Source organism: Rhipicephalus microplus, chromosome 1 (assembly GCF_043290135.1).
Source record: "Rhipicephalus microplus isolate Deutch F79 chromosome 1, USDA_Rmic, whole genome shotgun sequence".
Classification (NCBI taxonomy): Eukaryota; Metazoa; Arthropoda; class Arachnida; order Ixodida; family Ixodidae; genus Rhipicephalus; species Rhipicephalus microplus.
Genome location: NC_134700.1, coordinates 127,780,417 through 127,807,294, shown reverse-complemented (window position 1 = coordinate 127,807,294; position 26,878 = coordinate 127,780,417). Strand labels below are relative to the sequence as shown.

The 26,878-nt window shown below is 41.9% G+C and overlaps 1 protein-coding gene across 2 annotated transcripts; it reads right to left on the bottom strand.

Moving 5' to 3' along the window:
- Positions 1 to 25,364, bottom strand: LOC119177773 (uncharacterized). Of its 2 annotated transcripts, none has more exons than XM_037428958.2 (9): positions 24,980 to 25,364; positions 19,844 to 19,897; positions 19,719 to 19,737; positions 18,395 to 18,420; positions 11,881 to 12,040; positions 8,511 to 8,533; positions 5,167 to 5,326; positions 2,202 to 2,224; positions 1 to 394 (listed from the first exon to the last, which is right to left on the bottom strand). In XM_037428958.2, the coding sequence occupies exons 1-9, from the start codon at positions 25,041 to 25,043 to the stop codon at positions 210 to 212; spliced, it is 714 nt and encodes a 237-aa protein (XP_037284855.2). In that variant the 5' UTR covers positions 25,044 to 25,364; the 3' UTR covers positions 1 to 209. The 2 variants fall into 2 exon arrangements, with proteins under 2 accessions (XP_037284855.2, XP_037284856.2); XM_037428959.2 differs by having other exon boundaries at positions 18,395 to 18,417.
- Positions 25,365 to 26,878: the final 1,514 nt, after the last annotated feature.

Below are 26,878 nucleotides of genomic sequence, written 5' to 3'. Positions count from 1 at the left end.
TTCTTGACAAAATCGAGTATGTACATTTATTTTCGCTTTGAAAGTTTCCTCGTGAGTGCCGAGGCAGGGCTCGTGTGTTGGTGAGCAGGTGTATCAAACACAGGCCCGAAACGTCAGCATATCGAAGCTGTTGATCGCCTTCCATCGCTGTAAGGTGAGATCGTCCATTGTTTCGTATGAAATGTGTGTGCGTGATCGAGGCGGATCACTCACTGCAGAGGAGGATAGCGGTCCGGAAGGAATGGGGGTGGGTTCCACGGTTTTTCCCAGGGTTTGTTGTTTGATATGAAGCGGGCCACCCTTGTGAGTTTCCACTCTGTTGGTGGATACAAGGGAACCAACTTCTGGCGTACTTCGTTAATATCCTGCGTGGATTTCTGGTACAAATGCTCCTCTGTTAAGGAAATGTAAAAGTGCACAGTCAAGCAAAAGACGTAGTATCAAAGGTGCACATATCCAATTGCAATGTCTGAGCGTCTTCCATTATGAATGAGATAGATTGTTCATTTCGGTCATCTTTTTAGTCGAAGTGCCATTCAGGGAACGTCTACCTTAAGTTGGTAAGACGTGAGTATCCTTATTTACCAGGCAGAAGTTATGCCGTTACCTTGCACAATCCCGTAGGATCAGCCTTGTTGCAATGAAAACAAAACTACTTTTTTGTCTACTTTTATAACTTACGTCATCATTTTCGCTCTGTGTGGTTCTGCAAACACTAACAAATATATCGTTAATCCTGAATCCCACAGCGCACGCGAAAAATTTTATTTGCTTTTTCAACTGCCTTCATTACTTCACACTTACTATATTTCGGTTTCTTGTTTCATTTTCTTAGGTCAGCTTCTGTGAAGTATCAAAACAAGGCATTCAGAAGGCGTTAGCTAAAAGTAATGTACTTAAAGAAGAATCTGGCAAGCAGTGCAGGTGACACCACAATAAAGAAAAACGTATAGTGCTATAGGAACAGCCGTTTTAGCAATATTTTGATCAGTGTTACGAATAAATGTATAGACAATAACGGCCAGCCGTGTGCTTAGATTTGTGTCCAAGCTGGAAAATGCCACGAGGTCATGATTTCTGCAACCTTCCACTAGAGCGTCTCTCACAATCATACTGTAAATAGTTATTTTTAATATATAGGTTACGACGAAGCCAAACAAAATTTTCAACTGCTATGCATGCCTATTAAACGTGGTGTAGCAAGCTGGCTATATGATGATCTGTGACAACGCCCCTCTCAACATCGGAAGTTCTAAAGAAACTGTCTCATTTAGCTTTATCATGCACATGTTGCTGTGCTGTTCAGTATACGATGAACTACTGGCAAAGTGGTGCAAGACAGAATCAAAGGTCACAAACGAGTCAGCATTTTTCATCAGAACTGTTTACCTTCGATCATGTGTTGCTGCAAAGCAAATCCATTAAACTGTGGCGAAAACGTAAAGAAAGAACGATGCTTTTACATGCTTTACCAAAATAAACGGCTTTATTCGATGGCCCGCGTGCTCACCTCCTCGCGACAACAACTACTTCAGCCTCGTGATTGCGTCGGCACGACAGCACGTGACAAAACCATCTTCATTACCGTCAGTGACATTGTGCGACTCTTTTATGACGTCTACAGCCTGACGTGACAGGCCGATAGGTTGAAGCGGGAAGTGATTACGACAGATTCTTGCACACTTTCACAGTTAGCTGATGTATTTTTCTTCTATACATTTCTTCATTCTGAAGGTTTCGCTATCGCGGAAGCTAACGGTGAGTTTTTAGTGCAACAATTGAGTCATTTCATCGTTAGCTAAGGAATTATTTAAACATCGTTTAGCTGTAAAGACATGCGACGTAGACAACAGTAAAAGGTTTATATTTTTAATGCGCCTTTTTCATGTTTCTGTGCTGCCCTCTGGCGTTGTGGTTGCGTTTAGTAGGGGCCGGGAGAACTGGCATTGCTAGAACGAAGGCCTCCGAGACCAGAAGTCATTAAGCCTCTTTCAGGTAAGTGAAGGGAGCATGCGCCGTGGCATCGTTTATTTACGGATTGTAAGTAAACTGCGACAATTTGCCAGTTCATGCACGATATGCAAAATGTAATCAAAGTTGCCTCTGCCGTGCTTTTGTTTCGATACTACGCCATCGTTTGAGAGCAGAAGTAGCGACTTGCGCTGACAAAAGTGGCGAAATAAAAAAGGAAAGATAATTACCTTTCTTTTCCGACAGGAACATGCTAAAATGAGAAAAAAAGCAAGCACAATAAACTAAATTAAAACTCACTGAAGGTATATGCATGCGACATAACTTATATGCTGAAGACTAAACCTCTCCGTATTGATTTATTTACAAGCACTTTTTCCCCCAAACGAACGGTGTCATCCCTTGGCGGATGCGGAGTGGCCGACGGACTTCGCGCAACAGCACTCCACTATGGTCGAGAGCAACTGACGGGAATCTACCAATGAAAAACACGTGCTCCCTCTGGAGCAAATAGCAGGGTCAGAATGGAAAGCGATGCACGCGCCTCTCTTTTTGCATATGTGGGCACTCTGCACACAGCGACACTACGCTAGCAAAACATGAGCTCTGACGTGAGGCGCAACCGACGTGACCGGCGTCCATTGGCCCGCCTCAAATTGGCACCGTTTCAATCATAGAGTTTCCTAAAATTAACTAGAGGGCACTGTGGAGCTGCGATAATTCAGCGACCATGGGTGCTATTCTGGAAATTGTCGAATCCCGCCACATTGTCAGATTTTGTTATGGCGGCATTTTAAGGCAATCAGAGATGTCGTAGCAGCTCACTTGGCCAATTAGCATCGATCAATGCCGGAATCTGACAACACGCCAGAATTCGACAATGTCCAGAATAGCAACCCATGGGAATATCGGGCAGTACACAGATTTGCCTAATCTTCGTGCTTGTGGATAGTGAATCGTACTTGTGGCTTCGCTTATTGCTGTGTTTTGCTTTTGTTTTGAAGGAAACCATGAACGCTTTTGAACTTCGTGACCGTGTTTGACAAGGTAAGCCTGAAAGAATAAGTTGCTAAAGCAAAACCACTGAACATTTGCTGACTTTTTGTTTCGTGAGAAAACAGCTCCAAGCCACAAGACCACACGCCACCAGAAGTACAAAGATTAGACAAATCTGTGTACTGCCCATCATTCCCATGCTCGCTGAAGCACCGTGAGTTGAAGCCCCCATTGACACAAGCGCCAGAGTTCCATGTAGTGTATATTTGGGAAAATTTACAATTTTAAGGCACGAGGCGCTTGCGACTTCTCGTCGAATCTGCCGATTTTTGCAGAGTATAGAAAAGTTGCTCCGTAGAATGCATCACGCGACGGAGCTGCTCCAGATCCACCGATGCAACACACAGGGAGCACTATGAATGCTCCAATGAAATAGACTTGCTCCGCACGGAGCAGTATAAAGTATTTCTGGAACTGCTACGAATCTGCCAATGGATGACACCAAAAACATTTTTGAACATGGTTTGCGTTGAGCCTAGAATTTTCTGAGCTGCGTAGATTTTAATCGTATGTCTGACAACGTCATGTACCAGTGCAGAAGACACCGGCTGAAAACCTCTTCGGCAAAAATTTTGTTTCATTGTGCAAACACTGACCTCACACTTTACATATCTGAAAGTAATTACACTTCCTGAATAAATAACGAGTTCATACTTTCTGCCCGTCCGGGTGTAACAACAAAGTCAGTGGGAATTGTATTACAATCGAAAATTGTTGACGAAGACGTGCTGTTTGCAACACTTCGCACTTTCTGCAGTTGGAACATTTAACAATAATATTGAAACAGGTTTGTTGAAATGAACAGCAACGCAGTATTTAAATGAAGATATCTCAATTATACTGTGCACTGAATACTTGAATAGGTTGAAAGACGCTTATAGAACATTCTACATCAGTCATTGTAATTTTTCTCTATCGTAAAACTTCCAAAAACTCTTGCAAGATTTCAGGCTTCAGGAGCAACTACGACTTGGTACGATAGCATCGTGTGCCAAAATAGGTGATTTGTGCGTTCCGAACAGAGAAGTAACAACCAAAAAATCGTCGTGGTGGTGGCAAGCCTTCATTATATAATAATATATTATGTGGTTCTCATCACCCATGTTACCTTAACAGTTGCTATCTTTATGTGACTCTTGACTATTTTATTCACAAGAGATTGTTTATAATGACAATATTTTTTGCGTTCTTTAATTACTTAAGTGTTAAAACAATGAGTTGGTGGTTTATGTTGGTTTGCTGCCCGTAAAAGCGAAAATAGCGTATCTGTACTCATTCACCACGCCGAGTTATGGGTTAGGCATTCATAAATAACGGCTCAGGTTGTACTGTCGAGATATTATTGCATTTTTATTAGTGCATGAGATGAAATTGGAGCATGAAATTATATCAATGCATTGGGGCGCGTGATCTGTTACATTATCTGTCTTTCTTGCTCGCACTCATATTTCGTTTCCTCTTGTCGTACTATGCTTGCTCCTATACACGTTCTATGATAGAAAAGTGGGAGTTGTCACTAGTTGGCTTTGATTTATTGAAATGTTTTAATTTTATTTGCCACTTGAAACGCCCCATTAGCGTATTCATGGCAAGTCCTGCAGTGGCGTAGCCAGTGCGTGACACACCAGTCTCGTGCTATCCTTAGAAATTTCTTTCGCCGTAGCGTATGTCGGCCAAGATGACTATTCGCCTGCTCGGCAAAACTTCAAATCAAGAAGGTGCCCCCCCCCCCCCCTCCAACCATCGAGAAAAGATGATCTTCTGCCTAAGTCTCTGTCTCGAGCCTGTACTTAATAAATTATAGTCAATTGAAATAGGAATGTACTGTAAGAAAAATAAATGCCCAATGAAGAAGAATTTGCCAAAATCATTATTGAATACTTCTAACTTATTCAACAAACCAATCAGATCACCTGTGAGCTCATTTTGTGCAGTACTGCAGATATACAGCAATAATAATTTGAGCCATTCTCGCATGCAGAATTCGGCTATAACTTTAACGTTGTACTAACATTCTGCCGTTCTAAGGTCCCCACTGCATACGTATTTTGACGCACTCTGTCGAGCATTTTGGTAACATCACAGTTGCTAGAGATGATACCAAATGCTCTTTGGGTGTGACTGAAAAGTGACACGTACTTCAGTAGCCTCTCAGGCCTTTCTGAATTCTCGTCCTGGCTCCACGAGTGGCCAATCTGTGAGAACGGCATCATGTCGGCAGGTGGAACAAAAGGAGGTGGGTTTCCGGGGCGCTCCCATGGAAACTTGCCCCAGAGACGGTATTTGTTAGCACTGTCATCTGAAAAAATTGTGTGGCGTGAGAGAGGGAGAAACACGAAGAAATTTTAGTACACAGTTCCCATTCTACACTCTCAGTTAACAATCATAAGTATCAGTGTAAAAAAAATGTCAGTTCCTATACTTCGAAAGCGATTACGTAATTACATTTCTGGATAATCACGACTCAACAAATTTGTAACTCTTTCTTAAAGTAAATATTTCGCATTTGCGTAGAGAGACCCGCGTAGAGAGAATTAGCGTACAGAGAATCGAAGACACTTCAATGATCTTCAAACGATGGCTAGCAATCAAATCAAAAAAGGTATACATATGGCAATTAAAATTTTGCGGAAAAGTAACAGGTTCGGTTCAGTTTTTTTTCTCACTTACAAGCCGTATTAAGTTTATTGAGATTGTGTTTCAACTGTGAGCTAATAATAGGTTCTCGTGGACTTTGTTGGTATGGTTATATTTATTCAGATATTGGGAGGTTACTATGCAGACAGAGGTAATGTTAACCTATTTTGCTGGCGTTTATTGCTTAGTCAGCTCGAAAATTTTCTCACTTCATCGACTATCAGGCTCTAGAAGACATTCCGAATCGTAAAATATTAAACTTTGAATATGCATTTATTCTAGCTCTTTCTGGTTGTACAAAATGGCTCTGTCTGAAAGTAAGGGGACAATATTATGGCCAGTATTACGCTGATTTGGGTGCATGTTAAAGAACCCCAGGTGGTAAATTTTCCGGAGCCCTCCACTACGGTGTCTCTCATATTGATATAGTGGTTTACAGATGTTAAACCACACATATAAAATCAATAATTCACTAAATCTCTGTATCAAGTGCTGCCTTCGCCAGCCTACGTCATCGGTAACTCACTCTACCGCATTGCCGATGACATGTGCCTCCATAGTCGATTTTACGACACGAAGCACAATCAAAATCATTGTTTACTCCAACCGTGAAATATGTAGATTACGCATGATTTATCATTTTTACCACACTTCATATGAGTGAGTGTGAAGAATATGATAATCTACTGCATGATTCTAAAGCAGCAATAAACAAAAATCTGCAAGTCAACGAACATTGGTAAACCCAAACGCGCTATGGACGGTCTTCGTTTTTTTTATTTCTTTGGGTTTATCGTCACAAAACCATCATATGAGTATGAAAGACGCCGTTGTGGAAAGCTACGCAAATTTGGATCACCGAGGTTTTTTTTACGTTCTCCTAAATATAACCATACAGGATTCAAGCATTTCTGCCTGTATTGAAAAAGCGGCCGTTGTGGCCGGGATTTGATAACACTACCTTCGGGTCAGCAGCCGAGTTCCTTAGCCTCTAGACCACCGTCGTGGTATTTTTCTCGCATAAAAAAGGCCCAAATCATGTCGCAACCAGTGCTATTACCGTTTTTTTTAATCAGTAGGCGGGGCCACACACCATATAGTTTTCTACACTGCGCGTTTGACTTGCATGTACTCAACTTTAAAGTGCATGTTGCTAGACACTTGGTTGATATATTGCAGTATTTCTCTCAATCTGTGTTATTTCAAGTGTGAAAGAACCTAATCACGGAATGCTAAATGGCGTGCATTAGGCCTGGTCATTTCAGTTTTTGCGAAAAAATGTTGATTTTTTTTATTTATCGAGTCCATATTCATCTACTACATAAGCATGTCAGAAAATCAAGCTAGACCAATGTGCCTTAAACAGGTCTTTGTTACAGCCAGTGCTACAGCCCGTCTCACAACTGCTCTCTACCTTTCTAGCATCAATAGTTTTACAACATAAAACAAAATAAATGAATATTGAACTTGCTGATATACTTTGCTACTATCCCCAATGTTCTCTTGTTGTGTACTGAACTTTTAAGCAGGAGACCATCAACCTCCGCCCCGCCGCGGTGGTCTAGTGGCTAAGGTACTCGGCTGCTGACCCGCAGTTCGCGGGTTCGAATCCCGGGTGCGGCGGCTGCATTTCCGATGGAGGCGGAAATGTTGTAGGCCCGTGTGGTCAGATTTGGGTGCACGTTAAAGAACCTCACGTGGTCAAAATTTCCGGAGCCCTCGACTACGGCGTCTCTCATAATCATATGGTGGTTTTGGGGCGTTAAGCTCCACATATCAATCAATCAACCATCAACCTCTTCAATAGCCAACTTATGTTTTTTGTCTGGTTTTTTGTTTGTTTTTTGTCTGCGTATAACAACATGGTGTCGCTTGGTTTAACGAAGATTTTTGGTATGCTAACTACTTCTTTCTATATTCTGCTCATACATTCATAAATTTCCTATGCTTATGATAGCAAAAGAAAGACGCTTGTGGTTGATGTTCTCCTCTGCCCCCCCGCCCTCTCTGTTTTTTTTTAGCCTTTATCTTCCCTTGCTGGTTTGCCTATTGTAGTTGACGACACAAAAAACTGCGAGCCTACAAAATTTTCATCGATATTATTTACCTCGCGTGAAATCCACCAATGGAAGCTTATTTACTATGTATTGCTTCTGTATAAACATAACAGTTGTTTTTAGCCATTGGAAGAGATATTTATGCCGGCCACACGATTTTACTGTGGCTTTAACAAGCACCATGTGAACCTTGATGTTTTTAATCCTAGTCATAAACTTCATGCCACTTCCATTTTCTGACGTCATGTTTATATGTATTTAAATAACTTTTCTTGCATCGCCTTCACTTATTCGATTTTAGGGTAAAGTAGCTTACTTGCGGAAACAAAAGCACAAAGTCATGTTTTTATTAAACCCACTTAAAAATGAACTTTTCTGTTTTCCCCTAGGTGCACCCAGTGCCATAAATGTAACTGATTGCGCCAGGCTTCTAATAACCCAGGGAACATGTTTATTAGTATTTCGAAATCAACACCACATCCTTATTGACTTTTGTTAAAGCTTTTATACATATTTTGCGATCATTGTCCGTTTTAGTGCTTCGTCGTATATATTTTTCGTTGAATATTTCCCATCATAATAAATCACTTAGAAATAGCAAGTAACCCTACTGTCAATGCTAAACTTCAAATGTTTTGCGTGTCCACCCCACATGACTAAAATTACAATACGTGAAGAGGCCTTCATACTAGGGGTCTAAATATCGAGTGTTGCATGTTCACTTAGCACGAGTATTGAATGGCTAACTGATGCATGTAAAAAGGATAATAAAAAAAGTCATAACCTCACCTTTGCTATCTGCGAATGCAGCCCTGAAAATGCAAAATAGAGCTCATTAGCTTCTATCTTGAAGGCAGCACCATCAATTCAGCATTTACGTTGAGAATCTCAATTTTGCTGCAAAGCACAGCGTTACATCATTTGCCTATTTCTGTACGCTGCATTCGTTGAGTCATTCACAAAAATTTTAGAGTGAAAATGCTCATTTTTACATAAAATTCACAACAAAAGTAGGTACTAGTGTCATTTTACATGTTGCATATGGCATATCAAACAAAACAGTGTTCAGTTACCATTCACGCAGGCCAAAAATACAGCAGAACATCGCAAAGTTTGTAGATTAACTACAGTTTTTGTCGAAACAAGTTCCCAAAGGTACTTCATTGTTGATATATCTGGGTGAGCATGGCGAAACCACCACACCTGCGTGAAACGTGTAGCACAGCCACAGCGAAAGCTGGAAAAGCGACCTTTCAAAATTTTTTAAACACTTATGGTCACGGCTACAGGTAACTTGTAGATTTCTCGTTATAGGCTATAAATAATCATTTTTTTGTGTAGTACGCCGGCACTCGCTATGGTAACCTGCGTCATTCCTCGCAGGAGCGTCGTATCCGCTACACACTTGCAAGGATTTCTGTGCAGTTGTTTTTTATGCAGTGGTAGATGACGACAAATCATGCTTGAAGTGGGCATGTGCCACAGCTAATAGGTGAACAAGAACAAGCTTTTGTAATAGATTGGAGCATTGAACTACCCACCCAGTACGCGATTTGCATCTTGTGACGCCTGGTTGTTTCTTAGCTGTTCTAAAACCCTTTATTACTCATACTAACACGATTCCTTTCCCGACATCAAGCCTGGCTGAAACGAGTTTACAACGGAGTTTCAAACGCGGGTCTGGTTCCGCGGTAGAACACTGGGCTGACTCAAAAGGAAGCCGGATTCATAGTCTGTTGTGTCCTGGGTGTTTTTATACACTGAGTTTTTTTTCATATTTCGTGCGATAGTATAGTTGGGAACACTGGTGGTGGACAACTATGGCACACACGACGCTCGTGGGGACCTCATAACAGCTTTCGATCCAAAACAAAACAAACGGGGACAGCGAAAGAAATGAATACTTGCCGAGTGATTTCTTTATATAACTTAAAAAAAGTTGTACATGTTCATTTACTTGCAGTGCAGAAATCAGATTACATTACATGTTCATGAATTGGCACCAGTAGTCTATGAAGTAAACCAGACGCAAACTCACAGGAAAAGAAGTGTTCTGCTTTTTCTAACTATTTGCTTTATATTTCTCGCTTGCTATAAGTCGGAAATGATTACGCGGCAGCGCACGTTTCCCCACATCAAAATGCCTTCTTTTTTTTTAATTGAAGTGTAGATATTTACATGTGTCGTGAAAAATGTCACATCAACACAATACGCACTTCCACTGCCGGGATCAGTTTATGATCACCCTGGCAATCTGCCGCGTGCCGTATTTTCTTGCTTGCTCTGTTTCTACACGAGAAAAGCTCTGCGTGCACCATGACCTCTTTACTTGCGGAGCACTCCAGGCGTCGTCTTTTTGGTAACTTGTAACTATTTGCCCTAGCATCTTATGCACACAAAAAGGCATTGTATACGTCAAACCCGCCAAATCCTACATGATTACACATACTAAACGTACTTGTTGTTTCAATTTTAACTGATTTTTGTGTAATTGTTCATCAATTATGCGAGTGTTAAAACATAAGCTCAGAATTGTGGAGCTTCACATCACTATGTAGACTCAAACGGCTGTGTTAATAAAAAAAAAGCATGCCGGATGCGCATTAGAGGCGTTACCAGAAGCTAATACTTTAGGGACCGGGGTTCGTTGGTTTGTTTTTGTGTGCACGCGTATTATAGGTCGGCATCATTTTGTGGAGCTCACTCAGGCTCACTATTAAAACATCTTTCGTACTGGGGACTCACTCAACTCAAGCTTACCAAAATATTCATCCGTACTTACTTAAACTCACGCGTAATCTCAGTTCGAGTGAATCGACTCAAGAGTTCGTTAGCCGAGAATGAGCTTCTTGACTATAGTGTTAATGCTTTTTAAAACCAATATATCATGTAATCAGGACTGTTCTTGGTGCATTTTAGTATAGTACCTTGAAATACCAGTTGTAAGTGGTGGCAAACGAGTTTGTTTTTAAAGAGATGACAACATAAAATAAAGTTATCAAGAACTTCTCGGGAAGAGATCACGGAGTAATCGGAAGCGTCTCCACTACCCTCACCATATTCACTCCACTGATGAACGGTGCTACTTTGCAATACGTGTGCATAAACACGAGTGTATACGTGAATTTCGGTACGGCTGATAGTAATGCTGAAGATGATCAGATATATGAGTCGCACATACAGGTTTTCCCAGCTATATCTAGCCAGCATTTAAAATTATTCTAGCGCTATTTATGATTATGAACCCTGATATCCACACTTCACTGGTGCGCGTAACACCACTTTTTATGTTTTAATTTCATAACCAGGCACTGAAATAATACCTTTTGGCGGGATGAAGCTGGTCGTGAGATCCTCGTAGGAAAGTTAGGGACTGGTTTGCAGAACGTCCGCGTAGGAGTTTCTAACCTCACATGTATTAAGCATGAGTGTTTTTACTTACAGCAGATGCTTGCGAAACGCACCGTATATACCCCATGCCCGGCCTATTTGCTCACCGTATTGTAGTGCGCCCTGACGTTTCGAGAAAAAATTTATAGCATTTGGCCACGTGTGCTCCTTAGACAAGACAGCGACCATGATGATGGTGGCTGTGCGACGAGGCTGGCTTTTTCTGGTGGCAAGACAAGTAACCCCTCTACTCACCGTTGTCATGCACCACAGTGATGCAATCACATCTTTGTACACGGACTGCTAGAGAGCACTGCTATGACGGCGCACATACGAAAGCGAACATGCATGTCACGTGGTATTTATTTCTTTTTCTCGAGATACTGTAGTGTGTGTTCTCATTAGGAATTTTTCCCAGCTTTGTTACTTTAAAGTTAGTTAAGCACTCATGTATAATAAGGCAATTATAAAAAAAACATAAAACTAACGCAACGTACTCAAAGCAACAGTCAGCAACATTCATTCAAATACTTTGTTATAGAATGAATCCACGTGTTTCTTAACCCTGCGTAGGTATAGCTGTATAAAACAGTCGAAAATGCCAAAATTTTAGTGCTGGTATAAACCCCCAAAACGCACCTCTGGCTGTACTAGCGGCACTGTCACACATATGACAAAGCAGCGTCTTTGCGGTGTTTGCCTTTCACTCGTCTTGCGGCAGCTATGCTTATATTAAAAGAAAATATCGCTTATATAAACTCATACGTACCGCCAAGGCCTTGCAGGGTTTTCCCATGGCCTTTCTTGGTTCCACCAACGACCAATCTGGGAGTAGCGCCAGAAGTCTTCCGGAGGAAAGATAGGTGGCGGGTTACCGGGGTAGTCCCAAGGGTTCTCCCCCCATATACGGTAATGTATTTTTGCCCAGTCTGCGGAAACATCAAATAGTGAAGTGCAGTGGTGAATCACGGTTGACGCTTTTCGTTTAGAAACAAAAATAAAAATTAATGTGTTATAACAAAATTGCAGTTTACTTGTCCATTTTACTATAACTACTCAAAAAGGCAGCCATCTTTACCGTTCTATTCTCATTATATTGTACTCATCCCACCTACCCGAATCCCCTACCCCCCTCTGAAAGCTTTCTTAATAATCTGTGGTTTCCTAGTGCCTCCAGGATCTGCTCCTCTTTCACGAAGCGCCTTGTCATATTGTGCAGCCAACATGCAGCGCCACTTTGTTTGATGGCATACTCAGGGCACAAATAATAGGCCACATGTGACGTCACAATGAGGTCTTATAGTGACACTATGACATAATGATAATTGTTATTGTCATGCGTGTTCATAACGATAGTTGACGCTGTCACTTCTGGATGGGATCAAGTGGTTGAAATCAACACCGTGATTACGGACAGAGAATGTGGAATCTAACATCGACTCGGTAACTCCCGGGCAGCTTCGACAAGCACATTAACGTGCTAGCTTCCACGTCGTACGTTTTTAACAGGGTTCTGCAATACATTTACAGCACGGTCAGAAAACGCTGCCCATTAGCAGTCCAGTGTCCTGAGAAAACGTGAGCCAGAACTCCTAGCCCAGTAGTCTGCCTTAAACTTAAAATGAATTTTGAAAGTGACCTACAAAATTATTACCTCTTTTTTGGACAAACGATGCCTCAAACCCAAACGACCACGCCATAAACCAGAGGGCCATGGCCAGTGCCTGATCGGAGCATTGTGAGCTACATAGTTACCATGGCAGTAATAGGATGCCGCCACTTGCCCACACACACGATCACTCTGAATGTTATCCACGCGTTTGACGACGAAATGGAAAGTGATGAGTATTTCGACAAGTGCGGATGAAGAGACGTGTCTTTTTTCCCTCTAGTCATACCCCTCCCTGTGTAGTTTTCAGCGCACTCACTAGTGCGAAGGACAGATAAAGCACTGTAAGCGTGCGATAAGTTCCTGCAACCACGCTCTTCCTTGACTAATGCTAAAGCTTTTTGTGGCATTAGATTGGTGAGGAAATAAGCTCTTTCAAAACAGCCAATGCATGCGTTACTTGAAAAAATGCTGCAGGGCCTTTCAAAGACGTTTTGTTGCGCGTGTAGAGTCAAGCGACAGAGGCCTAGCAACTCGAGCGTCGGGATTTTTGCACTAGAGACTTGTAGCTTGAATCCCTCTGTCACAATATACATAACGATGATGCCAATTCTTGCAAGGCATAAAACAAAGGCAGCGAAGCTTCGCAGGGTGCTCTTATTCCAATATCTTTGCAACATTGCCACTTTTGTTTTTTTTTTGCTTATTCTTTGATTCCACCCTTTATATTTTCTAGATGTTTATCTCGGTCATGAATAGACAACCTGCCAGCGTTTTTACTGTGACAAAAAGCAGTGCTGTGGCTGGTAACACTACACATAAAAAAACCGCCAAGTCTCACTTCGTAGTGGAGCACAACAAACCCTTGAAATCTATCTTTCACTGATGCCTTAGCGATAGACGGGTGTACACGGAAGCTCATCAGGGTAACTCCTTCCACGATATAGCATAACCAGGGCAATACAAAACTATTTTATGGGGCTAGAGAGCAGGAGCTGCATCAACATACAGCGCTTTTATGGTATACTACATTTTTTCGTATTCTATAAAGCACATATTTCACGTTATCTCAGAAAAGTGTGGTTCACCACTAAACAATTGTTACAGCGCGAGAGCAGAACGACAACGAGGGGACAAGATCAGACGAGTGCTAACTTCCAATGTTAGGTCTCGTCTTCTCTTGTTCCTTCTGCGTCGTTCTGCTTTCCCGCTATAACAATCATCATGTCATACCAACTAGCCCAAACTGCCACGCTTCCAAGTGACCACTTAAATTTTGAACACAGCTTGTCGCTGTGTATGCAGTTGCGTAAAATCTGTATTTTGAATCCCAAACGTTCTAGAAAGGCTGAAGCTGCGGTTTTTCAGCAAAACATAACCACGAGACCTGGTGTGCGTATCACGAATGACATGTACGGTATATGCTTTATTATTGTGCCGGTAAACACCAGTAACTGTGGTGACGAGCGTCCACACAAACGTAACCTCCCGCTTCAATTTGAACGTGAGCTCCCTATTTGCTCACTCTCCTGAGAGAAATAGATAAACGGTAAAATTCCCTATAGGTTTGCGTGATCTCACGCCCATGAAGAAGTAGTTTTTATAGCCTGGTCGTATTATTGGCCTAACTTTTTGCTCAGTCAAGTCTGCTATGGAAGAAATTCAGAATGAATTTTGGAAATAGTGCCAAATAAAGACAAGCACATTGCATTCGAAGCTCATGACTGCAAAAAAAAAAATAGAATTATTGGTTAAGATCTAAAAAATATTATCCGCTACTGAGGTCGGCTAAGCCAAAATATACGTAGCTTCAACTACGAATGGATGGACGAATCACAGATGAATGGAAGGACGAACGGATGAACGAACCACGGGAGGATGGACGGACAGACAGAGGGACTAGCAAGCGAGCAACCTCAAGCGAGTCACGCTCCACCCACTAGTCACACGTGACTCCAGGAGCTTCCAGGCCTTCACCGGCGCGCCAGGTGTGCGCCGTAAAACGTCATTGCTCCAAGCACTTACGCAGAACGGCTTGCCGTATGGCACGCGAAAAGGCTCTACCTCGGCCAGTGTAGGTTATGCTACAAGACACGAGCGTCGGTTTAGAACACAATGTCATTATCACGACGACATTAAGATTAGTAGTGGAAGAAGCCATTTTTGACTGGTAGCACCATAAACAATTTCAGGCGTTTTCATCAGTTTGCAACGCAAAGATCGTTGCTTGCTGCAAGCTCAATTTACTCGCCCAACACGTCAGTATAGACTATTAGGGATGACGAGGAGACGACGAGGTGCGGCTGGATAGAGAGTTACGGGTTTCCACTTTTTTTATTGGCTAAACACCCCTATGGTCTCAATAGTGCTGCATCAAGATTGTGAGATGAGCTACAGTAGTGAACATGGGAGGGAGGATGCAAGGACGTTCCCAACTAGGAAGAAAAAAGAAAGCGTCACTGCATTTTCTTGTATTTTTGTGTGTGGGGGATACATTAATGGACATTAGTCCCAGGTTGTGTTTTTTTTCTTTTTTCGTGAACAGCGTGCTAGTTACATAACGAATGTGCCCAGCACGGTGCTATTACTACACCAAGCCTCAAAAAGCGAGCAGGCGCTGTGCAAAAGCAGCGCAAACCACAACACAATCTAAGGCAGTAATTACCCATCTAGGGCATACAAATTATTCACATTTCATTAAAAAAAATTCTTTGAAAGAAATTCAAGCAACTTCTGCAGGATTTAGAAACAGGGGCGAAAAAATACCTTTCTTTTCCCACAATTGTAGTCAAGCTAGTGCTCCCTTTCCTTCCCAGGGTACTAATTAAAAATACGAGAAGGGTTATATAGGGAAGCCAATTAACTCAATTTGCGTTTTTATGACTTCGTGAGCGATTCTACATATGACAGCCTCATCCACATTTCGAAATTTCAACTTGCCGTCGTCTGAAGACAGTGCGTTTGAAACACGCTGGTGCTGAATTGGCAGTGCGTAAAAACAAAGTGTTTAAATTACGTTTGTGCTTGATTGAAAGCAGTGACAAGTCGAGTCAGTTTTTGAATACAGGGGTTAGACGTCTTTTGAACACTAGAAGTGGCTGTCAGGGTCATCAGGGGTGGTTAAAAAAACAAACCCATAAAGGAACCGACATGTCTAATGGCCTCGTCTCGATAGAAGTCGCGAACGTCCACCAGAGCGATTCAAACTGAAGTTAGAAGCTAGTGAAAGTAATTAGAAAGCAATTGAGAGTAATTATTAAGCGTATGTCGCAGAAACTTAGCCAGAAATTTGTTTTCAGGGAAGAGGTAAGGGGAGGGGGGGTCAAACATACTTCATGTTCCTGCATCCATTTGTACATCTGCGCGTACATATATGTGTGAGGTGCGTTGAGTCTCCTTTCCCCCCCCCCTCCCCTGGCAACGCTCATATTATGTGGCATTTTTCCTTTCTTTTTCTATGGAAGCCAAATCGAGACCCTGAAACTGGGCGAAGTTTCATGCACACTTGAGCATATTTCACGTTTAAAGCCACTGTTCTCAAACTGGCCCTATTTTTCGTTTCACTCCTAGCGGGGACTCAAGAAAAGCCCTTCCCAATTAAAACCCAGCCAAGTCATACATCTGCTTGGACCATGCGCTGTGCCAGATGTCGCGACGCAACGTCTACACAACCAACATGGCCGCATATACAATGTGTTCAACTTGTGTATGAGGTACTTTGCTGTCGTGTTTTCGTTCCAAAATTAGTTTTTCTTGGGCGTGAAGAAAGTAAGAGGCCCACTTTCCTACTTATTTTTGTCTCTTAACGTTTAATTTACAGTTTTGTGCCGTAGTGTCAAGTCTTTTCACTTTTAAACAGTTTATTTGAACTGCAGCAGAACTGAAACGAAGGTCTTGGGTAGATTTCTATTCGTTGATGAAAAATAAGTGATCCGAATTATTGCGGCATCAAATTAGCTTGAAGAAAAAAGCTGAGGTCTTACATAAATGCTTATGTTTCTCAAAGAAGCGCATTCTCCGGTGGAGGACCACTGATTGTACATGTATGGTCATGGATATTAAGTACATGAAACGAAGCACGACAGTCATTTGAAACACAAGAAAGGTGATAACTGTTTTCGTGAAATATTCCTATATCGTATATTCCCGACGTTCTAGATTTTATAACGAGCTAATTCAAAGAAAATGAAATGTTCCAAGCTATGAGTCTTAAATACAGATCTTACCCTTCATTGCCGACGATACGGAGCTAATTGATATTAGATACGACACAGCTTATGGTCGGGACTTGTCCCTTGTCCATCGTAGTAGCCACGTTAGTACTCGGGGCAGCCACTAGGTGGCTCCGCGGTAGAGCGCTCGCTCCACTTGCGAGCGTGCTCTGGTATGAGTGGAGAGCAAAAATGGCGCTGCGGTTCTCTACATATTAGTCCCCTTAGAAAAACAGAAGTAGCGCTAATCACGCCCCTTCGCCGGTGCCTCCTTCTCAGCAGCTGCAGCAGCGGCTCTAAATCGTCCAGCAAAGAACTACGGACGCAGGCATACCCTTTCCCCGTCACAGGGGAGGGTAAGCCGGTGCAGCACCTCCTCGTTGCTGTCATCGTACAAGCAAAAGAAAACATGCGACCGAGGACAGGCAAGGCGGCACATGTGCTAAGATGGCTATCAAGCACGGGCGAGAAAAGGAGCCTGCACGCCTGCACAAATGGCGCTACTTGAATAGTTTCTAGACACTTTACCATTAAATAAAAGCGCTTTATCTTCTCTCTCTCTCAAAAACACAGAGTGCTGTGGTATGAATGAAGACGTGAGCATGCGTGCGGCGGAGACGGCGGTTGGCAAAGCGGTTTTGTGCGGAACCATGAATGTCTGCGGTGATGAATTAAGAGCACGCCTTTACAGAACTTTAGGTCGACCCATGGCAGCTTCACAAAACACTGAGGATTCTCTTTACGGGAAGATGTGCGCGATTTTTTTCAGTCAAAACATAGATTCATCGTATTTCGGTGATTTGTGAACGCCGGCAAAACATCCTTTGATCAGGTCAGATCATTTAGTCAGCAGCAAATAACGACGTTTTTCTCAGTTTCGCCAGAAGTGGACTTGGCCCTTTTAGAAAAAAATGCCACTGATGGGCTATTGCAAATTAGAGTTACTAGACAGTACTTCAGAGTAATTTAGGATGACATTGAAGTAGCAGGTATTTCAAAACACTATAGACGTACTAGCTCTAGATGTGCGAGTCCTCTTTCCTTGCGCGTAGAATCCTTTTTGTGCGAAATTCGTCATCTGACTGACGCACTTCCGAGCTGCTTATTTCAGCGTAAGAATAGTATAGGCAAGACTCATTCAAGAATTATGCACCGTCTCATAAACATTACTTCGTAAATAATTAGACCTAACATTTACACGTAACAAATCTTCCATGTATAGTTGTCCGTGTAAACAGTGATGCATACATTATGCACATTCACAAATCAGAGTTCAATGTTAGTGAACAGAGCAGAAAATTTGCATACCTTCATGTCAAGTCGTTTCAAATATTAGTGAAAATTGAGAAAATCGGGGTAATTTAGGTTAAAATCCTTGCACACTACACTTGCGTATGTTTTCAAAGAAGGCGAGGCAGTAGTGTAATGACAGCGAATAATTGAGGACGTCAAACGTCACTTACCTTCATCTTGGTTTTGTTGATGTCTGCTGGAACAATGAAAAAATACAACATTTAAACAGTATATCATAAAACTTGTGCCGACGCACGAAGCTGCTGCTTCCAACGTTTTTTCCTGCTTGACATGATGTATCACATTAGTGTTAGATTTGATAAATAAGCTGCTCAAACATCGTCATAGCGCGTACATTTATCGACGTTTTAGGGCCCATACTTCCGACTATAATCTGTTCCCGTTGGCTCATTTTTATAGAAGAAAAGCGTTGTTATGGAAATTATGTGACTGAACAATATGAAAAGATCCATTTTGTGACATAAGACGCGCAAAGGTTGGCAAATGGAAATACCACTTAAAGAAGAGTTTCGTTTTCACTTCTATATTAGCGCGTTGTGTACGTTTCTACATACGAGCAGTGCTATCGCAAAGCACAGAAGATAACTGAGCAAGTGATTAGAAAAGAGACCGAGACGAAACACACAAATAACATATGGCAATACTGTGGAGTTATGATTCATCGAAGGTTCGGGGATGATTCACAATTCTTAACAAAAGACACGACACCTGATCATTACCACTCTGAGTATCTTAAATTTAGATTTAGTTATTGAGTATTTCATTAGGAATTAGCTGTTCATTAAACCTAAACAGCCAATTACTAGTCCATAGTCCCAGCTTTTAGAGTGGCTGTAACGGGCAACAGCACATAATCGGTATCGTCTAATGCTAATGGTATTTGTACGTTTTTTGAGAACATAAAGCATTTCTAAGAACAAGTTCTTCAAGCATGTAGTTGGGTGCAGTTTCATGTTAGCAGCTTTATGTCCTCAATAAATGCATGGATATATAGGTTTTAAACACGAACGCATTCGTTTTCTGCTGGATAAACAGTAACGATTTATCTATCATGAGGTCTGATTCACCAAAGAATGTTTTCTCTCTCAAAATAAAGTTTTCACGACATATATGCTGGATTCATTCGAAAGTAATTAAAAAAACATTTTAAGGTTGTCCCTCTGAAAGGACATTAGGTAGTATTTCAGATATTGCTTGGGGTTTGCAAAAGGCTAGTGGCCAGTGTATAGGTTTTGCTTCAATATACAGTGAATATCGCTATAATATGTTTTCTATAAAAGGGATTTTCACGCCGCATAATTTAGAGTTTATTGAGGTACATGAGAATTCCCATATGACACACCGTGTAATACTCCTGAAATCTCTTACTGCCCGTTACCTTACATATGAAAGAAATTAGTGGGTAAACATGCACAGAGTTTCAAAATATCATTGAAGGTACGCCAACTTGTAGAATAAGATATATATACATACGAGTTCAAAACTGCTCCATCTGTAAAAGCAAAGAAAAATGTAACTCATTAGCCTTCAATCATTACAATACAGCATTGCATCAATGCCATCCAAATTGAGCGATTACTCTGAAAGCAAAGACTTACAGGCTCCGACAACAACACCCAGAAAGACGACTGACCCCGTCAGCTTCATTTCTTCTGAAAGAAAAAGACCACAAATTTCGTTAAACAATTTTATGACGGCTTTGCGTAAAGCAAGAATCATTTTTTTCTATCAGTATACGATTACGTTATGTTCCTCTATCTGGGCTAAAGAACGATTTATTATAGAGCTGTTTGGTAGCTCGTTTCGGCATAGATTTAATATATTAGTAAAGCGGATACGTGGCATATTCGCACAAGCATGCACTGCACGTACAGGCGAACATGGTGGATACTTTCGTTGCGTGTGTATGTAAATTCAACTGCACGTTGGGCTGCTGGTTGAAGTTCTACTTCTCCCAGAACACTAAAACGCCAGGCCTGCGCGGAAGGCGCAGCAGAGTCACAGCGAAAGCTAAAAAAGCTGCCTTTGAGAGATTTTTCTAAACACTCATTGGGTAACTACCGCAAGGATGCAAGCACACTTCCTTGATACCCACTAGGGCATTAATAACAAACTTTTGGGTAGTAGGCCGGCATTCGCTATGCTATTTTTTTTTCATTCATCTGAGAAGCCTGGTATCCGCTAAACACTTGCAACGTATTTTGTGCCGATTGTTCATGCAGCGGCTTACGACAATTAAAAATTATGCCTGAAGTGGGTACGTGCCACAGTTTATAGCTGAACAAGAACAATCTTTTGTAATAGGTTGGAGCATTGGACGACCGAGCCGTTACTATTCGCATTGTGCGCCAGCAGGTTGTTCTTTCGCTGTTTTAAAACACTTTACAAGCTGTAATAACGCGATTGCTTTCCCGATATCAAGCCTGCCTGAGGCAAGTTTTACAACAAGTCTCAATCACTGGCATAGCTCAGTGGTAGAATACTGGGCTAGCACCAAGCAGACCAGGGTTAGAGCCCCATTGTGTCATTGGTACTAGCTTGTTTTCTAATTTCGTGCGATGTGGTTACGGACCTCGGTTGTGGGGGCGGACAACTACGGCGCCGCGCGTGACCTTAGTTTTGATCTCATAACTGCTTTTGCTGTAAAATAGAGGGGGTCAGTACGATGCCTGGTTGCATTATTTCAGAGGAGGTCGACGAGGATATCTTGCGATAGCGCGGCCTCAACAGCACGCAGTATGAGGTGTCGTAACACGCCACAATTTTGCGCAACTCCATTTCAAAGCAGTGTGCTTTAGCTTAGGCGCGTGCATTTCATCGCACCCTCGAGGCCAATGTTATTAAAGACGATAGCCTTTTTTTTGGAGTACTTCAACACGAAAATTCTGGTATGTCTGCCTGTATGTCTGTACATTTGTCTGTTTGTCTGTCGATAATGATACCCCAAACGATTCCCTAAACGGCCAACACCATCCGCAGCGCCCATGAATACTGCTCAAGTTTGAGTGTTCATACTTGTGTAATTGTCAATTGAAAAAAAGAAACAAAAAACGCCAGGCCTGCGCGGTAGGCGCAGCCCAGTCACAGCAGAAGCTAGAACAGTGGCCTATCAGAACCTTTTCAAAACACTCACTGGGTAACTACTGCAAGCACACTTGCTTGGTACCCACTAGGGCATTATTAATAAAGCTTTTGGGTAGTAAGCTGGCATTCCATATGCTATTTTTCGTCATTTTGATGAGAAGCGTGGTATCCGCTAAACACTTGCAAGGATTTTTGTTCCAATTGTTCATGCAGTGGTTGACTACGATGAGGAATTAAGGCTGAAGTGGGTATGCGCCTCAGGTAATGGGGAAACAAGAACAAGATTTTTTTAATCGGTTGGAGCATTGGATGACCCACTCGTTATTATATTCGCATTGTGCGATGACTGGCTGTTCTTTCGCTGTTGTTAAACGCTTTATAAGTCGCAATAATGCGAATGCTTTCCCGACATTACTCTCGTTTATCAAGCTACCTGTGCCCTATTGTCAAGTTTATAGACACAGTTCTAAGAAGCTTGGTGTCACTTCATGCTCCGACAGGATGACAGTCTTCAACTCGCTCTCACTCATAGATATTTTTGGACAATGTCTGTGTGGCAAGTTGATAAAAACGATAGCGTTCTTCTTCGAACGGCGATAACGAAGAGATAAGGAGTCTTCCGCCATGGCGACTACACCAAAAAATAAAAAGTCACTTGCAGTCCCTGTGACGGTGCTTTTTCTATCGCACAGAAACACACTCTTCGTTTATGTCTCATTTCGATCATTCATGGATTTCGTTTATCTATCGCTTCTGCTTTATTCTTTGAGCATATCATACCAATGCAGCAAAATTGCTGTCCTACATATAATTTTTGATTCAAGATACCAGGATCTAGTTTATGCAATCAAATAAGCAATCAAACTTCCTTTGTATTGTGGCTGATCACATCTGAACATAAATAGTATTTACAACCACAAAACAAAAAAGAGGAAGCAGAAACAAACTAGTGAAAAAAATGACAATAATTGAAAGTACAACAACACTTGTCAATGTGCATCCATCAAAAACATGAGACAACAGTTCATCTGTTCGACATACATTAATTTCGTTGTGGCAGTGATTATTTGTCACTAATGGTTGAAGACAATGAAGGAGTCGGTGAGTTAGAGTTTAACTGTATTCCCTCCCTGTAGATTACCGGGTTTGGTTCCTACGTAAGAGTCGCCTGAGAGAACATGTCTCTCAGCAGCTTTCTTAATCTGCTGGGTCAGCCAGAGATGATTATCAAGTCCTTAGCTGAGCAGTACGGCCTGCCAACACACCGGATGGCCTGCATTAGAGGCCACCTCTCTAATCTTCCCAATTAACAGCGACAATGAAATGCCTTCGTTCTACAATTATTTTTGGTCTCTACTATTGATCAAGTCTTCGCGATGTGAAGGGAGGTGCGAAAAGCAGGTTGTCATGTCTGCATCGACCACTTTGCATTAAATATTCAAGCTTATCTCCAGTCGAATGTTTCTTCTTCACTTCCACGATAGTTTTCATCTCACTCATTCCTTAAGCTCATAATGTCGACACGAATGAATATTCTTCGTCTTGGCACTTTTTTTCTGTCAAATGAGCATTTGATGTATCGCATCTTAACTTTGCTCGTTATTTCAATTGACACAGAAATCAGACGAAATAGCCACAGTCACATTGTTTCTAGGCTACCCAGCTGAAGCGTGATTTGCCCTACCTCTCATAACATTTGTTCGCACATGTTCGCACAAATGTTATTCATGCGGACGATCCCCACACCTGCTTTTCGGAATACCTATACGTCAACTCAAATCGTGTCATATACGTCAACTCGAATCGTGTAATGTTGTTTTATCATTTCCTGCAATCGGACATTCATCAGAAGGGAACGCCCAGCATACTACAGTGAACTTTCAGACTTATTAAACCGATGATACTAGTTTGTGCAGTAGTAAGTGCGTTTTCGGACACTAACTGCTTCTGTAGTGGATGATTGTAGGCCTTTGTTACGAACGATACGCCCTAAAGTGTGTCTTCTTTTATTGAAAGTAATAGCAAATCAATAACACGTGTTTCAACGAGGCGCGAACGCCTGACATGCGCCTACTATGACGAAAAACAAAGGCAGAGAGTATTTTTGCGCAGTCTGCCTGCTATCAACATGCGCACTGTAGAAAACAAAACGAAAACACCATTTTGTACGAATCAAGCGTTGCAAGGCTTGGCTTCTCGAATCACTCCCTGAAGATTACGTTACATAATTAGCCTAGTTATGCTTAAAATGAAAATTGAAACAGATTTTTATACGACGCATAAAAGTTCTCATTCGGGTTCTTATTTGAGGTGTCAGAATAGAGTTATGCTTTTAGAAACGATGTTTTTATCTAGTGACCCTTGCATGATGCGCAATCAATGAAACCTGTGTGGCATCGTGCGTTTCATACATTGCGACCCTATGTTAATAAAGTGCAAAGCAGTGCTATACTACTCGCGAATTTACACCCTTTTGTTCACTGTTCTGACGCAGTCGATTAAATGAAAACTCGACTCGAAAAACATTCTCTTGAATCTCTTCACGGCGGCAGCAAAGCGATATAGGCTAAACGGTAGAGCTCAGTTTTCTGAGATAAAGCGGTGCAATAGAGATCCACGGTGGGTCATGTGTTGTGGAGTTCTCAACTGCGGCATTCCTCGTAGTGCTGTGGTGGTTCCGAATCATAAAACTTCAATCATTATTTATAGATGAAAGGGCTCAACTTTACTCAATTTTCACCTCTTATGAGTTATTTATAAATGCCTGCACCAGTTGCAGCGGTTGCACAATCTCATCGCAGCAGCATACGTACAGGAGAGCTAAGAGTTGTGAATAAGCGCACTTCTAGCTTATAGAAAAAATGGTTGTAAAAGTTCACCCCTGAACGTGAAGGGCATACCTTTTTTTTCTTATGAGGACACCAAATATAGGCGTTTTGGCTTCTCATAAAATTTGTCCATTGCATCAAAATATATTTTCAATGTGAAAACGTCTGAACTAATGCAGGTTCAATAACCTGCAGTTGATTGCAACTTGATATAACGAATCGCACTTTGATTCAAAGTGGTACTTTGGTGGAGTGATTACCGATACGTGTTGCGAGGCGTACATTCGCGTCCAACGACTAACAGTCATCATCCCCAATCAGTATGAAGTTGCATCTCCACCACTACTAAATTTATAACAACAAAGTGAAATATTCTGGTGACCATACGGCTACCTAAAATGGAAAAGAAAAGGAAAAGAAAATCTTGCCTAATACCAAGCTCGAACTACAAGCCCTCAGCCTTGCATAGACTGTTTTCAATTCCGAAACACCCGCACAAGAAGCAAGGTGCTAGTCCTCGTCGGTTCCTTGTCACTGTGCGTCTCACGCACTGTTCGGTTCACCGCCGCAGAAACACAGTTCAAGAGAGCTAATAATAAAGCTTTAATTGCTTGTTGTGTCATCTTTTGTAGTCAGTTTCACACTGCTAAACACTGCTAAACACACTGCTAAACTCTGCTTAAAAACATTGCAGTCACACGTAGCACACAAACACCCTTCGCCCGGTCTCCTCGAAGGTCTATAGAACAGCGCAAGAGAGCAGATGATAGGCCATTCATGAATGAAACTAAGCGCTATATCTTGTATACAGTAAGTACTTACTTTCTACGGCTTCAGTGATGCACTGCGGCAGGAGACGCACACTAAATGTATCGCTGCTTCCCATAGGCTAGCACCACATTTATACCTGCTGGCGTTGCGTCTTGTGAGCGGCCATTGTTCGGCCTTATCGACGGGGATGCACTTAGATAGAAAGGCTCGTCGGAAGTTTCCGTTGCTAGAGCAACCTTTCGCTTTTCTTTTTTTTAACTCAGCCTTTGGTGCCGCAAATGTTTGAGCAAGCTTGTTCACTGGAGCGCTCTTTTGCGTCAACGTTGGTGGATGACCGACAGATTGTCGGGTGTCGCCTGCACTACGACTCAACGAAGCGGCGCGGCTTGGTGAATATTCATTGACCGACTGTCTGTCACGCTGGTCTGGATGTCTGGGACGTTTAGAGGCCACGTATCACTATAATGAACAAAGATAAAGCACGAACGTGCTCCCAGCAACCACGGTTCCCGCTGACCCACTTCGGATTGCGCGCAGCTTTCGGAACTCGTATGCTTTTCTCGGAGAGTAAACAACGATAAGCTCGCCACATGCTTCAGTTGCAATACGTGGCATCATAGCACCGCGCGCTACAACCCACAAGTGGCATCTTGGTGGTGTCTTCAGGAAGCGCTGATATTTTTCTCTGCGCTTTCTTTAAACACTCTCGTCTCAAGTCCAAGGATGCTTGTTCTTTGAGCGGCCATTTAGCAAGTCACTGAGATAGTGGAGCCCTGAGAGAAGTGGCATACGCTTGGTGCTTGATATAACGCCCCCACAGTTTTCATAATAATCGTATTGTTCAATGTCATGCTGCGTGAGATGTGTGCAATATTTTCGAGAAGTTTGCTTTGTGCATTAGAAGTGATGAACGGTGCATAGCGCTGTGCATGAAGAATGCTTCCTTCAGTTTAGTAGTTTGTAATGAAACAGAATTAGCTCTTGATAGTTTTACTTTAGATTGATTGGTCATATATTATTCATTATTATTAGCACAATTTCAGTTTATGTTATATCTATTTCTAATGGGGCTCACATATCCTATTGTTATGGGGCAATACAGTTTGTGCATATATGTGTAAAATATGTGTGCGATAAAAACTATTCATCCATCTTATTGTTTTCTAATGACAATAAACGCACGTTAAAGAACCCCAGGTGGTCGAAATTTCTGGAGCCCTCCACTACGGCGTCTCTCATAATCATATGGTGGTTTTGGGACGTTAAACCCTACATATCAATCAATCTAATGACAATAAACACGTCTTAAAACTGGCAGAACAGTTTATGAGCTTTGGGTACACGTGCAGCACGGCACAAAGGACGAAAAACGGATGACGTGAGCACCATCTCTGAAATGTAATAACTCATTTCGTGCATAGACAAAATGTGCTCAAGTCACATGGTGAAGTCGGATATTCAAGAAATGTGTGGGAACAGGCCATTTAAAATTTTCATTTCTTTTTATGCAGCGCTATACCAGTTTGGCTGACACAACGATTCACATTCACGTGCATATAATAAGCTTCGACTTCGAATTTCACCGCTCAGTGTAGCAGATGCAAATGTGAGCCCTTGTTGGAAGAAACAGTCATGATGTACAAAAATAAATAATAAAGAACAAAGGAGTTGACTGAACGCCATCAAATGCAAGTGAAGGCCGATCTCTTTGTCCACCAGACTTCTATAGCACTTCAAAAAAAAGAAATACAACTATTCTAAATGGCCTGGTGGCGCAGTTTCTTTCATTGATTATCTTGCTTCACCACGTGAGATAAATACATTTTGTTGATGCTAGAAATAAATATTCAGTAGATAGTCAGCGCTCACGTCTTCCTTTTCTCGTCCTTTTCTCGTCCTTTTCTGGGCCACTCTGCACGGGTACCCGAAGATGATACTATACCAACTCCC

Bases quoted from the DNA above. Each gene is read 5' to 3' on its own strand.
- LOC119177773 (XM_037428958.2), bottom strand. From the start codon at position 25,043: ATGGGAAGCAGCGATACATTTAGTGTGCGTCTCCTGCCGCAGTGCATC. The intron at 5,327-8,510 runs GTGAGGTTATGA...CAATTTTTTCAG, and splicing joins TGCATTCGCAGATAGCAAAG to ATGACAGTGCTAACAAATAC. The intron at 2,225-5,166 runs GTACGTGTCACT...TTCTCATTTTAG, and splicing joins AGGCCTGAGAGGCTACTGAA to CATGTTCCTGTCGGAAAAGA.